We start from the raw sequence: 16,673 nt of genomic DNA, 5'->3' as shown, positions 1-16,673 counted from the left end.
CCTCCCAGGACAGCCTGCAGCAAAGCACCAAGCTTTGCCCCAGGTAAAGCTCCATGGTAAATCCCAGCCCTGAAGTCCAGTTAAAGACTTGTCCTTCTTATGGGAACTACTGCCTCAATTCAATCGCTTGGCTGAGGGAAGGGGCCTTCCCCAATGGCCCACACGTCAAATGGGACCTCCATCTCTCTCCAGGGTCTTTTGAAGGACAGGAGAGTGGGAGGAAGAGGAGGGGGAGAGAGAGAAAGAAACAGGAGGGCAGTTATCCTGTCTGTACTCTACAGCACTACCCTGTTTCCCCGAAAATAAGACCCAACCGGAAAATAGGCCCTAGCATTTTTCAGGATGCTCGTAATATAAGCCCTACCCCCCAAAATAAGCCCCAGTTAAGGTTGTCAGCCAGATGGCTGCATTTAGTACCGTATTTCCCCCCAAATAAGACCTACCCAGAAAATAAGCCCTAGCATGATTTTTTCAGGATGCTCGTAATAGAAGCCCTACCCCCAAAATTAATCCCCACTTAAGGTTGTCAGCCAGCTGGCTGCATTTAGTACCATATTTTCCCCAAAATAAGCCCTGCCCAGAAAATAAGCCCTAGCATTTTTCAGGATGCTCGTAATGTAAGCCCTACCCCAAAAATAAGCCCCAGTTAAGATTGTCAGCCAGATAGGAGCATTTAGTACCGTGTTTCCCCCCCCCAAAAAATAAGACCTAACCAGAAAATAAGCCCTAATGCGTCTTTTGGAGCAAAAATTAATATAAGACCCGGTCTTATTTTCAGGGAAACACAGTAGTTGGTCCTGGGAAAACGAAAAGGATCTGGGAAGAGAGGATGAAGAAAATGTGAGTCCCAAGTAGGCTCAGAGACGGGGGGGCAGTTCGGATGATCAGAAAGTTTCATCTTGCACGAACCGCGGGCGGCTCAACTCAAGTCTGTCTGCATTAAAGAGCTCACATGAGGATTGGCCAAACCCTATCCCAGCCCTACATGGAGAAACTGAAATGTGGATTTTTATGTGGGGGGAAACCAGGAAGACTCAGCCTCACCCTTGGGGGACTCGATGGAAATACTCCCAAGGCAGAAGAGGACGACAATTGGCCAGAGGTAGGCGAATGGGGAGCTGCATTACACCTTGAGCTGAAATCTGGACTGTGGAAAGAAGGATGTTCTAAGCCAAAGGGCCAGAGTTCAAGGCTGTGTCTCCCAATTTATTACTACAACTGTTACGCCCTTCGTTTCCAGAAACCGAGGGGCTCCCAGTGGTCGTCGGCACAAAAAAGGCGATTGCACCCCAAGAGAGACGCCAGTGTCCCCTTGCTCTAACCAACCTGTCGCACAACTGCAACTACTCAGGGGGGCAGTTAAGGGGTGGCACTAGGAGCCCTTTCTACAGTGTGAAGCACCTGCTGCTGAGACCTGGAAACACCAGACTGGGCCAGAGTCAAGTAGCCAGTTGTTCCTTATGCAAAGGAGCACAAAGACGCCTCGGAAAAGAGCAGAGAGCGGGATTTTGAAAAGGCCTTCCGCAGGGATACAGTTCTTTGTCTTTCCTAAGCAGGTCACTGTACATCTGATCGTATGTCGTTTTGAAATCGTAAACGTTGGGCTTGTCTGGGGCAGGTCCTGGCAGCTTGACGTGAGTCCCGGTACCAAACGATCGGACGCTGAAACCACGTTTGCTGAAAAAGAGAAAGGGGAAGGGGAAAAAAAAAAAGCTCCGTTAGTTGGGACAGACGCAGAGAACAAAATTTTGACGATTCACTGCCCAAATTTCACAGCTTCTGGGTTGCTGTTTTATCACCCCAACGGCGTCGACTCATGCTTTTAACTGACATTCAGGGGAACTTTGAGAACGGCTGTCAGATACTACTTCAGGTTGCAACAAGATAAAATAAAAAGGACTGAAAGTCAAGATCTTGGGTTAGTTCCTCCTAGGACTTCGGCTAATCTTTTTAACCAGTGTGATTTCGGGGTGGGGGTGGGGAGAAAAATGCGACTCTTTGCAAAGAGACGTCAACTGCAAACTCAGCAAACGGCAATGGATGTTGAAAAGGCCTTTCAAGGAAGACGATTTTAGAAAGCAAGTGTACATGCAGTTGAAAGCAAAGACAGTGCCATCCTACAGGACCGAGTGGCAAACATGATTTTTAAAAAAAAATTTTTTAAAGTCAAGTTTTTTATTTATATGGAAGTATTTTGAAGACAGTGTATTGTCCAGGCATTTCACTTTACAGAATAATAATAATAATAATAATAATAAAACCATTTATTGATAATGATAATATGTGTAATAATTATAACCATATGTATAACTCTTAGCTTATTAAAATTAATTATATTAGCATACTTAGTTATAAACATTCGTATTTTATTTACATATAACAATCTTTCTTCATCTAACTTCTACCTCTTATCTCTAACCACTGATAAAACTTATTCCATGTTGCAATGTACTCTGTATCTTCTTTATCTTTTATTTTCAATGTCAATCTATCCATCTCTGCACAGTCCAATATTTTCCGGTTTATGTTTTCATCTGGTGGGGTGTTCTCATTTTTTCCCAACATTGTGCAAATACTATTCTCACTGCTGCCAATACATGTAGCATTAAGTACCGTGTTTCCCCGAAAATAAGACCCTGTCTTATATTTTTTTGAACCCTGAAATAAGCGCTTGGCCTTATTGCCATGCGCTCAAAAGCCCAACTGGGCTTATTATCAGGGGATGTCTTATTTTGGGGGAAACAGGGTATTTAGTCAGTCCCTTTATCATCACTTTCCGGTATTATATCTAACAAAAGTATTTCTTTTAAAAATTAATTTTTACGGAGGAAAGTCCGGCTTGATGAGATGAAGCAACCCGGGGAGAGGTTAAAAAAAAAAAAAAATCCTCCATTTGCCAGGTTCGATCGAAGGGTTTCCTACTAGGTTTGTTCGAAGAACACCATAAACCTGTAGCCCCAAAAGGTTCGGCATTCGAACAGCTTTTTTGTTCATTTCATTCCCTCGCTTGCCTCGATTCAGAATTACGGGGGGGGGGGGGGAATCAAAAAAGGAACGGGAGCATCAGCCGGCAAATCGGTGAAGTCATTGGGCAGGCAAGCGTGTAAGAAGGAGAGCGTTCTTTTGTTTATCGCCGGCTTTGTCATTTCCTAAGGCACTAACTGCTCCCCACAAGCCGGAAGCCGGGCTCTTTGGAACAGCATTAATGAATCTCAGCGGGACCCAAAAAAGCAATCAGGTTGCGTAAATACTAACCAAAGAATGTCGCTCGCTGGCGAGCTTTCAACACAAATTAGGAAGCTATCTCCAATGGCAAGGATAAAGCAGGGCCAGAGCTCAGGACTGGTTGTACACAGGAAAGCAATTTTCTAACTCTTCTTGCCTATCAATGAAGTGCACATTTCTTACGAGGGCTTGGCCTACTGTTCCTGGCATCAAAGAGACTGCCAAAAAAATATATATTAAAAAATAAATACAAAGGCTTTCAAATGTCCTTCCATCCCTCCCAAGTCCCCTTCTCCTCCGCTCTCAATGTCAGTTACCAGCTTCAAATAAGACACCTGAGCTCCCAATGAATGGAGAATCCTGATTTTACTGTACAAATGCTGATTAGCTGAAGCCATGATGTGGCTTGCTTTGGGCGGGGTGGGATGTGTGCAGCCATGAGGGTTTAAGCGGCATGCAAGCCTGACATCATGGCTTCTTTTAACGAGTGTTTTTTTTTAAAAAAAATCATGGCTGGGGGTGTAAACGCAGTGGCGTGTCTATCGTGCTTAACACTAGGGGAGAGAGCTAGCTGACTAGACTGCCTCTTGGCTCACAACTAAGATTTGACGGTGTTTTGCTTTGTCCTTGCGTTCTCTAATTAAGTTTATAAAGCCACCCCCAGTCTTGGTTCACTCAGGAGCTCCTCGGTTGTTATGACGCCTGAGAAAAGACCAAAAAAAAAAAAAAAAAGTGGCTTGTCCAAGAGAAGTATTTTTCTCTTCACTCTGTAAAACAACCTCTAATTTAAATAAAGCCTGCATGTTCCTGTTCGCCCAAGCAGCAAATCTTGTGTCCATGTTCATATGTTGATTAATAGCTGCCTCTAGTCAAACGTATTCATTTAGTGGGATTTACCTCCCTTCGCTTAAAAAGTTGGACAATTTTTAAGCCTAATTAACCATCAGCAGCTGAGCTTCCAGCAACAGAATGGCACATTTTAGTCAAGCGAGTCTAACTCTCTGCTCAAGGCAGGAATAAACTTTTCCCCCCTAACTTCTAGCCTATTTGGGCTGCATTGCTTGAAACAAGCTCTAGATGGCGGAAAAGAGTGAAGCTCTTTGCTGCCACCTAGTGACAGTTTGAGTTTTGCAGCCCAAGTATAAAAATCATTTTAACTACCCAATTAACAGAAGGCTGTCTGAACTGAGTAACATACTCACCTTAGAAGTGCCAAGGTATCAACCATTCAAAGCCAACTCGGCTCCAGAATTACTTTCCCATTCGCAAGACCCACATACCCATAATTCAATTGTTCAATTAACCCAACGATGTGTGTTCATATAATACAACAAAGGGAAAACAAACTAGCTAGTTTGTGGTTTACAGCTCCAAGTCATCCTGGTTCCATTCCTACATTTGTGATCGTTTCTGGATAAATTTAGCACGCAGATTGCAAGCGCATGCTATAAATAGAGCTCTGCGTCCTGCTTGCTAAGATTTTTACATTCCACAACAAAATAAGTACATCAGTAGAAATCTGAACTATAAATAAATACAAATCCCATATCTTATTTTTATTAAAAATAAATAAATAAACAAGTGGACTTAGTCTCTTCTTTGAAGTTCGCTTTGAAAGTCACCAAACCGTACGCAGCCTTCCATCCTACACAACACAAGCAGTAAAACAAAGGTGAATAAAATAGCATATAATAGAGATTAATTCCATTAATCTCTGTGAGTCTACCTGGACTATGTCAGGATCTAAGCTGCTGCTATGGACAATCGAGTTAGTTAGTCTACCACCCCAAACTAACCAACTCTGATTGTCCACAGCAACAACTTAGATCCTGACATAGTCCGAGTAGACCCACTGAGATTAATGGAATTAATCTCTATTGGGCATTAATTTATTCACCTTTGTTTCGCTGCTTGTATTGTGTAGGACAGAAATATTATAAAAGAGAGGTGCATTATTGGTTTTGGTGCCGTTCCACTCACCCACCCACCCACACAACCCATATGTCTGCAATATAGGACAACAAATCATGTGCGCGGAAGACTGTGGACACACCTGTGGCCTCTTTTTCGCGAGAGATGCCAGGATGCCAAGTTGTAGAATGCTACAAAGACAGAACGTGCCCCGATCCACTGCCAAGCAGTAACCTCTCTTGCCAACCTGCACATTACATCAGGGATAATAAGGTTGTTATCTCAGCAAATGTTTTAAACTGGATGCAAATGTTTTCAAGATCAGAAGTGCAACCAGTCTTGTAAGAACACTTTTTAGAATTTATTTAAAAAAAAAAAAAATTATAAGAGAAGGAAGGAGGCTGAGCTTCAGAACTTTAAAACAGAGACTAGTATCGGCATCGGCTTTCTAGGCCATCCTCTAAGAACAAAGTCTGGCCTGGCCTGCTAAGTAAGGTCTGCCTCAAAAGGTTCTCACTATGCTTCTTTCATTATCTGAGGTTGGAAGGGAAAGAGGGAAAGAAACATATGGGACACCAGCATACTTTGTGCTGGGCCACACTGACGCTGCGGTGGGCATCTAAGCAAGATCCCAACGAGAGGGAAGGCTGCTTGAAGAGAAGCTTAAAAAAAAGAAAAACTCATTCAATGGAAGGATCATATATAATTTTTACCTGAGTTTTTTATTTTTTTGCTAGAAGTTGCCCAGGTAGAAAAGGGACCCCATTTTCATTTACTGCAAAGTGGGGACAATCTGATGCCCATATCATTTAGAGGTGAAGTCCCAAAGGCAGCTCTGAATGAAAATTACATGGCGCTGCAAGTTAATGCAAGGGAACGTCTAATTTAATACTCCAAGGCCGCATCTGTGGCACTGTCCAGGGACTTCTTCCTAAAATGGCATTTTCAAATCCATGGCATGGATTTCAAATCCATGACAACATGGCATGCATGGGGGTTAAATGATACTAACACCCTGTGCCTGGTTTGTGCATTACACAAAGGTGCAGTTTTTGTTCACAACTGTTCAACAGAAGAAAAAAACAAATTGCTTGGGGTCACACAAGCATAAACTAGAGTTTCAGAATCGTGGGTGGGTTCACCCACCCAACACCTGAAAACAAGCCAGGATTAGGGGACAGTATGCATTTGGTTCATTGGTCCTTTGGGCTGTTGGGATTCTTCCTATAGGCCCAAGACTGAGGCTTTTGTTTTTATTTGTATGTATTTATTAAATTTGTAAGCCGCCCAGAGTCACTGAGAGTGAGTGGGTGGCCATATAAAATTTATAAATAATTTACTTGCCACCCTGAAACTTTTGACATTATACACGGCAGCTTGTTATTTAAAAAAATAAAAAACAGCAACATTCAGAGCAGAACCTATTTCTTTTGGCTATCCCGTCACAAGGATAAATTGAAATCTTAAACCGCTGAGAAGGAAACACTTTCCTCTATGCCTGAGTGCATTTTTAGCAGTTTTAACCATTCGTTTTTTCCCTCTTGTTTGAAGCATGTGAGACATTAAAATGATTTTTCGTGAGTGACGTTTTTATTTTATTTTTTTAACTCCAGGCAAGGATCAGCAACAGAAACCAACTCTCAGAAACTCCACCGTTTGTCTTCCACACACACACACACACACACCAAACTAACACAATGCGCTTTTTGCTCCATCAACTGAGAATTCCAGCGAGAACATTTTGTCTCATTCCAAATGCAAATGACAGGGCTAATTTTAGGAAGTGAGTCAGGCTTCCAGATGGACATCTGGTTCGACAACTGAAATACCCTGTACTTTTTTTTTTTAAAGCTTGTCCAATTGTGCTTCGTCTCGGGGCGCGTGAAGTGAGACGCGGTCACGAACGAGAAGAGGGCTTCCTCCTGCAGTGGATACCAAGAGACCCATGGTTCACAGCTCTGACACAGCAAAGGACGCTTATGGGACACAACTAGAAGTTCTCCTGTGAAACGGGGCAAATGGGGAATTGCTTTTTGGAGATCTCAGACAAGGTAATCTTCTCTGTAGACCGTCTACTCAACCAAGTCATTTCAAGGTCACCACGCCACACATGCACCCTACATTTGACAATGTCAAATCAACGCTTAATTTTTGAGCACTGTAATCCTGACACATCTCGAAGGCTCCATGTTGGAGAAAGCTAGCTTGAGGCAGGAATCTAGCTGCCGCGTCTTAGCTACCGCACCAACCCTGGTTAATTCTTTACCACAATCAAGGCCATCCAGCCGGTCAGTCCTAGAGGAGATCAACCCTGACTGCTCTTTAGAAGGCCAGATCCTGAAGAGGAAACTGAAATCCTTTGGCCACCTAATGAGAAGGAAGGACTCATTGGAGAAGAGCCGAATGCTGGGAACGATGGAGGGCAAAAGAAGAAGGGGACGGCAGAGAACAAGGTGGTTGGATGGAGTCATTGAAGCAGTCGGCATGAGCTTAAATGGACTCCAGAGGATGGTAGAGGACAGGAAGGCCTGGAGGAACATTGTCCATGGGGTTGCGATGGGTTGGACACAACTTCGCAACTAACAACGAAAACACCAATCAAAACATTTGGTGCTGGCGGAAAACAACAGGCATCTACTTCAGAGTGGGTTATGACGCTTACTGCCAAGGTGGACAGAATCAGTTTATGAAGCAAAACCCTGGCATCATGTAGGAGGAATCGGGCAGATAATGTTCCTTTAGGGTTTTTTTTCGGTAGAGTTGGAAGATGTCTATGGAGATTCTCAGTTATCCAGGTCATAGTTGTCCCAAAGGTGCTGTTTCAAGAGGCCACTGGATTTTCTTTTCGCTTCTCATCCGAGAAGGCCACCTGGAGGTTTGGTCTGTGTCCTCGGGGGTCACCTGAGTAATGCAAATGGGTGTGGAGCCTTCTTGGAACTGCTGAAAGGACTGTGTTGTAGATTAGAGATAGAGAATCTCATATCCCTGCCCCTCTGTTGAGGGCTGTTCAATCGTGACATAACTGAATGAATAATTATATCAAAACTGAACATCCCACTCTCAATAAATGGGGGGAGATATGGCATCATCTATCTCCAGTATACAACACAGTCCTTTCAGCAGCTGCAAGAAGGCTCCACATCCATTTGTACCACTCAGGTAACTCTGAGGACACAGATATATCTCCAAGTGGCCTCAACGACTCTCTAAAAGGATGCGAATGACCAGTTGTCTGCAAGGAGTACAAATCCTTCCGTTCCCCACCATCCGGTCAAGAGCTGAAGAAGCTTCTCGGATGAGAAGCGAAAGGTCTTCAAAGAAAAACAAGGAAGTCCAGTTGCCTCTTGAAAAAAAAAAGCACCTTTGGGCACTACAGCTGGAAGAGTTGGTGGGCATGGAAGACTGCAGACAGGTGATACCGAAATCAAGCCCGGGAGAAAGTTAGCAATTTCCAGATTGTGAGCTTGGAACCATTTTCCACTAGATTCTCTGCTCTGGATGGGTCGCGGAATCCTTCCACTTTGCCTTCTGGGCAGATGGATCGTTTTGTGAAAGCGCAAACAACATAAAAGCCCAAAGAAATAGGATCACCGTCCCAGAAGTGGTTTTCCTGGCCATCTAAACTTTCCCCTCCATTACGCCGTATCTGCTACTTAGAAAGGGAAAGCGAACTGTGGGGGGGTTTGCCAACATATGACTCTGCCGTGCTGGCGGCAAAGGGAATAATATAATCGCACCCCTTCTTTTGAATCGTTTTGACCAAGTCGCTCCGATTTGCAACGAAGAAGGTTGGGATTAAGAAAATGCCAGTTCGGAAGATAAAATTGAGAATTGCAGAATTAAAAACTCCAGTTCCCTGTTTTCCAGGGTCATGTTTGTGGATCAGTGTTGTGCAATGCCAGCCACCGGGTGTCCTTGGGTTAGTCATCACATTCTCTGTCAGTTGTTCTGAGGAACAAAGAAGGAAGTGACCGAAAAACATCTTCCCTATTTCCTTTAAAGAATATTAAACAATGATTTTTGAGGGGGAACAAAATCAACAACTTCGGGGACTTAAAAAAAAAAAAAACATGTGGTGCACTTTAGATCAGCTTAAGCCAGGGCCAGGTGTCAACCTGGCTTGCGAGAGCTCAGGTGAAGTGAACGGAGAATGAATGACGTCTGTCCTAGCATCCCAAATCCCCAATGAACTGGGTCAGACTGTTAGGATGCTGTTATAAACAGAAACACACACCCATCAGTGCAGGATTGAGTTGTGAGTCAATGAAACACCTGAAGAGGCTCAAATTACAGGTGTTTTCTGGACTGCTCGAGAAAATTTTTCCAGGTAATAATTCCAGCTTCTGTAGAAACCACTAGATTTCAGGAACAGGAGGGAAAAGTGGCGTGTGCCACCATTAAATCGTATCGTTCTACCTTCTGTGACCCGTTGAGGACACTCCCTACTCCTAGCCTCTGGTAGGGTTACTTTCTACTTAGTTAATACCCACTACTGTGTGAAAAATAAGGGAACCTGTCCAGGGAAAACATGGATAACAGAAGGCATTGTCTTCCACCATACCACGAGCAACAACACTTTCTGGGCTTGCAATGCAAAAGCTAGCACTGAGACATATTAGCATGGCGTCTTTGAGAAACAGTTTTTTGGTCGAGCAAACCTCTTAAATGTAAGCCTCCTAATGAGCGGTTAGTTTTTTGTGTTTTTGAGTTCCATGTCTACAGCAGGGGAAGGCAGCTGCTGTTTCCTGGCATGTTGAAAAGATGGGGGTGGTGGGACACAGCCAAATAAAAATCACACTGATGGGAACAAGAAATTCAAAACTCTCTCCTAACTCAACAGGCAAGAAATAGAGACCGCTGCCAACGATGGGGAACTTGGTACAGGCCTATAAAATTCCAAAATCTCTTCCATTTAGGGGATGGTTTGGAGAATAAACTGCTGAGACATGTAAAGCAGAGAATGGCAATTCACAATTAATAAAACAATCATTTTAATCTACAATACAGGTAGTCCTCGATTTACCACCTTTCATTTAGCGATCGTTCAGTTTCAATGGCACAAAAAAAAGCGATTTAGGCCCTTTTTTCCACATGACTTATTTGAAGCATCCCATGATCACGTGATCAAAAATCCAGGCGCCTGGCATGCATTTACGATGGTTGCAGTCTTTTTTTTTGGGGGGGGGTCACGTGACCCCCTTTTGCGACCTTCTGACAAAGCAGTCAGTGGGGAAGCCAGATTCACTTAACAACCCACGTTACTACCGTATTTTTTGGAGTATAAGATGCACCTTTCCCCCCCCCAAAAGGGGGTGAAAATTTAGGTACGTCTTATACACCGAATGTAGCCCCGCCCACCCACTGGCCCCCACCCTTTGGCCTCTGCCTCCCAGCAATTTACCTCCTTGCAAGCAAACAGCAAGAAAAAACAGCTCCTTTCAGCTTCAGCACAGCCTAATTAGCACAAGTTGAATGGATCAGCCTCCGGACTCTCAGCTGATTTGCTCTCAGCTGTTTTGCGCAGGGCTCTGCTGCTTGCTGCAAAGAGGTAAATTGCTGGAGCAGATTTTTTTTTCTTGTGCTAATCAAGCTATGCTAAAAGTGAAAATGAAAGTAAAGCAGGCTGTTGGCTGCAAGGAGGCAAAATTGCTCAGAGGCAGAGGGAGATTAAGGTAGGTGCGTTTTATACTCCGAAAAATATGGTAATTTAACAACTGCAACAAGGAAGGTTCCAAAAGGGGGCAAAACTCACTTAACTACCGTCTTGCTCAATTGTGGTTGTAAGGACTACCTGTAGACCATTACTTGAATTTAACAGCTGGAAGTCAAAGTGGGATGGTATAAGCAGAGACAATCCAGGCTCATATCCCCCCTTGCAGACGTGTCCACACTAAATGTGAGGACATTATATCACCAGCCTGTTTAAACGCGAATTGCTTAATAAGACATGACTTTTGACAAATAAGTCATGCGGTTTGACTTAATTAGTCACGATAACTTTTGACAAATCCACATTGGCTGGATAGGTCAAACGGATTAACCACGACACTGTTAGCTCCCTTCAAATTGACAATGTACCCTCTAAAGCTGTATTTGGGCTTCTCTGTGACATGCGAAGTCACTCTCTCCACCCAGCCAACTTCATGGACGATATTTTGAAGGGGGGGAAAAAAGGGGAGCAGTTATATTCCCTGGCTGGGAACGCTGGAGAGAAAAAAAGCAGAATTCAAGGATAATAAACACAAGTGATCATAAGCAGGCTCTAGCTAGACCACAATATTGGCATCATGCTAATTTATAGATCCAACCCCCCCCCCCCAAGAATTCTGCGTTGGAGCATAACACAGAATTCCCACCTTCCTGTATTCCAACCCAGGCACCAGATGGAAAACAGGAAACTGCAATCAATACACGGGCTAGATGAAGTAGCTTGGCTTGAGCTACTGAAAATTCAGGATTCATTATTATTATTCCCCAAATTACCATATTACTCATTAATATGTAGTGGGCATTGCATGGAATGCTGCTTGCTCAGTCGGTAAAGCCGAAGGAAGGAACCTGCAGAGTTTCAGATGCTACCGGACTACAAATGCTTCACCATTAGCTACGCTCCCTAGTAAATAGTTTTGAGGACATCTGCCATGCCGCAACAGTGCCATGCCATACAACAGTGAAGCAAGAATCTGTAGTAAATTTAGTGAGGAAAAAAAAAAGCCACACATGCACATTTCAAACCTCCTTTTATTGAAAACGTTGTAGGAACGTGGTGTCCCTTCCTGCAGGTTTGCAGCTAGGAAATAAGTGGAGCTTCCCTAAAACCTGTGATGTGGGAATAACCAGAATAACCTACACTCTTATTTCTCTGCGAAAATACGATCTGGTGAGTAAGGCATGTTTTAGTTTCAAAATTCAAAGGGTCTGAGCATTTGAAATCCAGCCTCTGCAGTTTCCAGAATCTCTTTTGTAATGTATTTCAAGTGTTTAATGTGTTTTATCAGGCTCATGCCAGAAACTCGATTTAACAATTTAAAGCTCGACACGTCTGCAAAGCCCGTTGAGTTACACGAGTGTAATCTGGTCATAAACACATGTATTACAGGTTGTCCTTGATGTACGACCCCCCATTGAGCCCACAATTTATGTTGCTAAGTGAGACCATTTGTCAACCGAGTTGTCCCATTTTACGACCTTTCTTGCCACGATTGTTAAGCGAATCACTGCAGTTGTTAAGTGAGTCACACAGTTGTTAAGTGAATCTGGCTTCCCCCATTGACCTTTTGCTAATCAGAAGGTCGCAAAAAGGGGATCACATGACCCCAGAGCACTGCAAAGAGTCGTAAATATGAGTCAGTTGCCAAGCCGCTGAATTTTGATCACGTCACCATGGGGACACTTCGACGGTCGTTAAGTGGGAAAAAAATGGCTGTAAGTGACTTTTCCCCAGAGCCGTTGAAACTTCAAAATAGTCACTAAATGAACCGTTGTAAGTCAAGGACTACATGCATTGGTCTTTTTCCAATATAAATATGTATACATTTGCTTATATTTGAGTTTCAAGGCTTGCTTTGATGAAGAGGATTTCCTCCCAATGTGTAATAAAGGAGTCTCCATTTGGGACAGAGGTGGTAGAATTTGAAGAAAAGGGTATAATTTCAGAATTTGTTAAGGAACCTTTTTTCAATTCTCTGCCAATATATTGAAAGTATTACTGCTCCCAAACTAATTGTGCCAGCGCGATCAGAAAGCTCAACCTAGAGGCAGCATTTGAAGAATACTGGGAGGAAAAAAAGAAAGAAAAATAGGTATTTCCTGAAGAGGGGGCCGAATGTTCTCAAACTTGAAAAACAACATTTTTTTTTAATTATGAAAAGGGAGCTTTCTCTCTAAGTCTGCCTTTGGCAAGTTAAAAAACCACTTCTGTGAGGTAAGAGATAATTAACAGGTAGTCCTCGACTTACAACAGTTCATTTAGTGACCATTAGAAGTTACAACAGCACCAAAGAGTGACATGACCACTTTTCACACTTACGACCGTTTGCAGCATCTCGATGGGCACATGATCGAAATCCAGACGCTTGGCAAACCACTCATATTTATGACGGTTGCACTGTCCCCTTTTGCGACCTTCCGACAAGCGAAGTCAACGAGGAAGCCGGCTTCACTTAGCAACCGCACGACTAACTTAACAACTGCAGTGATTCGCTTAACAACCAGGACAAGGAAGGTGGTTGCCTCGAATGGGAGGCAAAACGCACTTAACGAATGTCTCACTTAGCAACAGAAATTTTAGCCTCACCTACGGTCGTAAGCCGAGGACTAATCTAATTTTCTGTTTTGCTCATTAGGTCAGAAATGAGGCAGATGGGTCTTCGCATGAGCTGCTGGAATTGTTTGCAATATTGTTAAACGTTTACGAGGACGGACGGACGAAGCTCTCGATACAAAACTGGATTTTACTACTCTTTTTAAATAATGCCAAGAACCCAACTTCCCTACAAGGGAATTCACTGGGCAAACATCACTGGGCAAGCAGTTGTCAGCTAATAATAATTAACAAGCAGACAGTGACAATCTGTTTTTCTTGAGCCAAGCAGTCACTGGCACCGGTTTCAATTTAAAGACCTCGCCCAGAAACAGAGTTAATGACGGCCTTTAATGGTGGAATCATCCGCCCTGCAGCTAAGGAAGGGCCAATCCTGAAATCTCCTTAGATGAATCAACTAAACCACTTTTCTCAAGGTAGGATGGGATAGTGGCTTGTTACAGAGAATAACCACCAGGAACCTCATTCCACCTCTTGGACTTTGATACAAGAATCTGAGGGAAGTTTATCATTCCAAAAGGACTTGCAGGAGGACTAAAAGGCTGACGTGGGTATCAAAACCTGGCAAGCGCTTCAGATCCTGGCCAGGACATGCAATGATCTACCCACGGCGGGCCCAGAATCAAATCTAAGCAAAGGGAGAGGGGATTTCTGGTGGAAGCACAGAGTTCTGCCGAGTTTGGGCACGTGGCACTAGAAGATAGGAGGGTCAGTCAGAGGCAGGGATTCTGTAGAAGAGCTTTAGGAAAAGTAAACTTAACAGTTTCTGCCTATCATCATCATCTTTGCTTAGCTACCCCATAATCCCTTGCGGGGTGGAGTTTGTGCAACTGAATGGAGCTAGCAGAGTGTTTTCCTGGCCGGATGCCCTTCCTGTCGCCAATGCGGAGCTTTGTTCAGCAGATATATTCTCATTGTGCCCAGAGAGAGAAATATCTGCCTCTACCTAGGATCGAACTCACAGCCTCCCGATTGTGAGGCGAGAGCTCCGCCTCTAGGCCACCGCACCACTCCTAACAGTTTCTGCCCATCTGCCCGCCAAAACAGTGTCGCTATTCAGAAGCAGAACCACCAAACCTAACCTAACATTAAGCCAGGGTGTTAGATCAGCTTTCTCCAACATGGCAGCTTCCCCTCCGGATATGCTGGGATTTTAATTCTCCTGGCAGGGAGCGATGAAGACTGTAGTCCAACACACCTGAAAAGGGAAATATTTGAAAGAGGCCAACGCTGATCTCTGTTTCTTCATTGTGTGTTTCAACGTTAAGCAGTGAATCATTACTTTTGGATCAGCCCGGGATGTACATTCAAAAATAAACACCAGGTTTTCCCGTAAAACAGTCCAGAGCAGGTAGAATTGGCCTCTGAATTATAGGTTTCCTAACCTCTCCTCATTTCCCTCAATCCACTGCACGTCATTCGGTTATGATCACATATCAAAGCAATTTAATGAAGCAAATATGAGAATAATAGCAATTGATGACTTCAGGAAAAAAAAAAAAAAACAACCTCGGCTATTCCTTGCTGAGCGCTACTCCCTTACTAGTGTTGGCTGGGAAGTCCGACATACATGCATACATTCCACGTGATTTGTTTCTACTGGCATCTCTTCAAAAAATATAATTGCACATTGTTATAATCTACAGCTATTTTACCGGCAGCCTCACTGTAAATCTGTGGTGACGAATCGGCCCCCAGGCGCCTTTAACTTATGCGTCTACCCAGAAGTTCTAATAGAAAGTTCCAGTTTGGATTCCGATTTTTGCTGACTGTAACGCTGCGTTTTTCAGAGGAGGAGGAAAAAGGAAGTGTCTCTTGATGGAACAAAACAAAGAGAGCAAGGAATAATTGGATCCTGAGCTCAAAGGCTCTCCTAGGCCAGCACCCAAATACTCAACGAACCAGTTGCAAAAATTATGTAACATTGACTGATTCACGTGGTTATTTTAAGTGGTTCACATCGGAGAGATGCCAAGAATTTACGCCCAGAGCTCCTGAAACTGGCAAAACAATCTGTTCGGTAGAAAATCCAGCTTCGAGAAGCTCAGGCACGACGCTACCTCTCCTAAAACCAGGAAAAGCAAAATGGTCTGTAAATTACTACTTATGGTTCTTCCTCCCACAGTCTTAACTTTACAAGCTGGCTCTGGACAGACGGTGAGAAGCTTGGAAAACAAGCTTTAAAGCAAGCATGTTTAGCCTTCTAGTCAGCTATGACTATGACCTCCAAACTGCAGGTCGTTCTCGGCCTTCGACCATAATCGAGCTCAACATCTCTGTTGCTAAGTGAGGCATTTGTCAAGTGAGCCTTGCCCCCATTTTACCACCTTTCTTGCCACAGTTGTTAAGTGAACCACTGCCGTTAAGTCAGTCACAGGGTTGTTAAGTGCATGTGGCTTCCCCGTTGACTTTGTCAGAAGGTCGAAAAAGGGGATCACTCGATCCAGGGACATGGCAACCGTCATAAATATGAGTCTGAATTTTGATCCCATGACCATGGGGAGCCCGCAACGGTCATAAGCACGAAAAATTGTCATGAGTCACTTTTTTCAGTGCCACTGTAACGTCAAATGGTCACTAAAAGAACTGTCGTAAGTTGAGGACTATTTATACTCTATTCCATTCCTCACACCCTTCATTTTTCCTCTAAACTAAACATGCCCAATCTTTACTGATGTCAATAGAAGAGAATTATTTGTAGCTCAGGGTTGAACTGTGGGAGCCCCTGGTGCTGAGCTTGGCTGTTTGCTGGCAAATATTTCATGATGTTAACTAGTTGGTGATTAGTTAACTAGTTGGCTAACTAGTTCATGATGTTAAATATCCAAGCAAACAATCAAGCTCAGACAGCATCAAAGAGTCTAGTGTCTTTACTGAGTTAGGGATTTTTTTTTTCACCAAAAAATAAAATTGAACAGTTTGGAATTTCAGAATCTAAAGTGCTTGCCACCCCCACTTCTTCTCGGTGACTCGGTTTAAATTGTGGTTAGCCTATATTTCAAGCTCTCTTGTAAAAGGAATGATGCCCAGGGAGCCTTCCGAGCAACAGTAAAGCAAACAAAATGTTAAACATGATTGAGCAACTGTGTCAGGAGGGAGGGGCTGAGAACAGAGAATACGCTGGCTCTAGATACAAATCTGAAAAGGAAAGAACTGCAAATTCTATGACGGAAGTGGTATTTAAATTGCAACAGAGTGCCTTTTCCTTTTAAAT

At 43.5% G+C, this 16,673-nt stretch overlaps 1 protein-coding gene across 1 annotated transcript in view; it reads right to left on the bottom strand.

Annotated features, from left to right (window-relative positions):
* SSU72 (SSU72 homolog, RNA polymerase II CTD phosphatase) overlaps positions 1-16,673 on the bottom strand; it is a 36,952-nt gene that overhangs the window by 17,224 nt on the left and 3,055 nt on the right. The window contains exon 2 of the mRNA XM_034434877.3: positions 1,534-1,677. Coding sequence (XP_034290768.1) covers positions 1,534-1,677 — 144 coding nt within the window. The remainder of the gene's footprint in view (positions 1-1,533; positions 1,678-16,673) is intronic.

The sequence above is a fragment of the Pantherophis guttatus genome, chromosome 15 (assembly GCF_059756535.1).
Source record: "Pantherophis guttatus breed Tessera chromosome 15, ASM5975653v1, whole genome shotgun sequence".
Classification (NCBI taxonomy): domain Eukaryota; kingdom Metazoa; phylum Chordata; class Lepidosauria; order Squamata; family Colubridae; genus Pantherophis; species Pantherophis guttatus.
The sequence above is the reverse complement of the archived record's forward strand: the minus strand, read 5'-3'. Positions and strand labels throughout refer to the sequence as shown.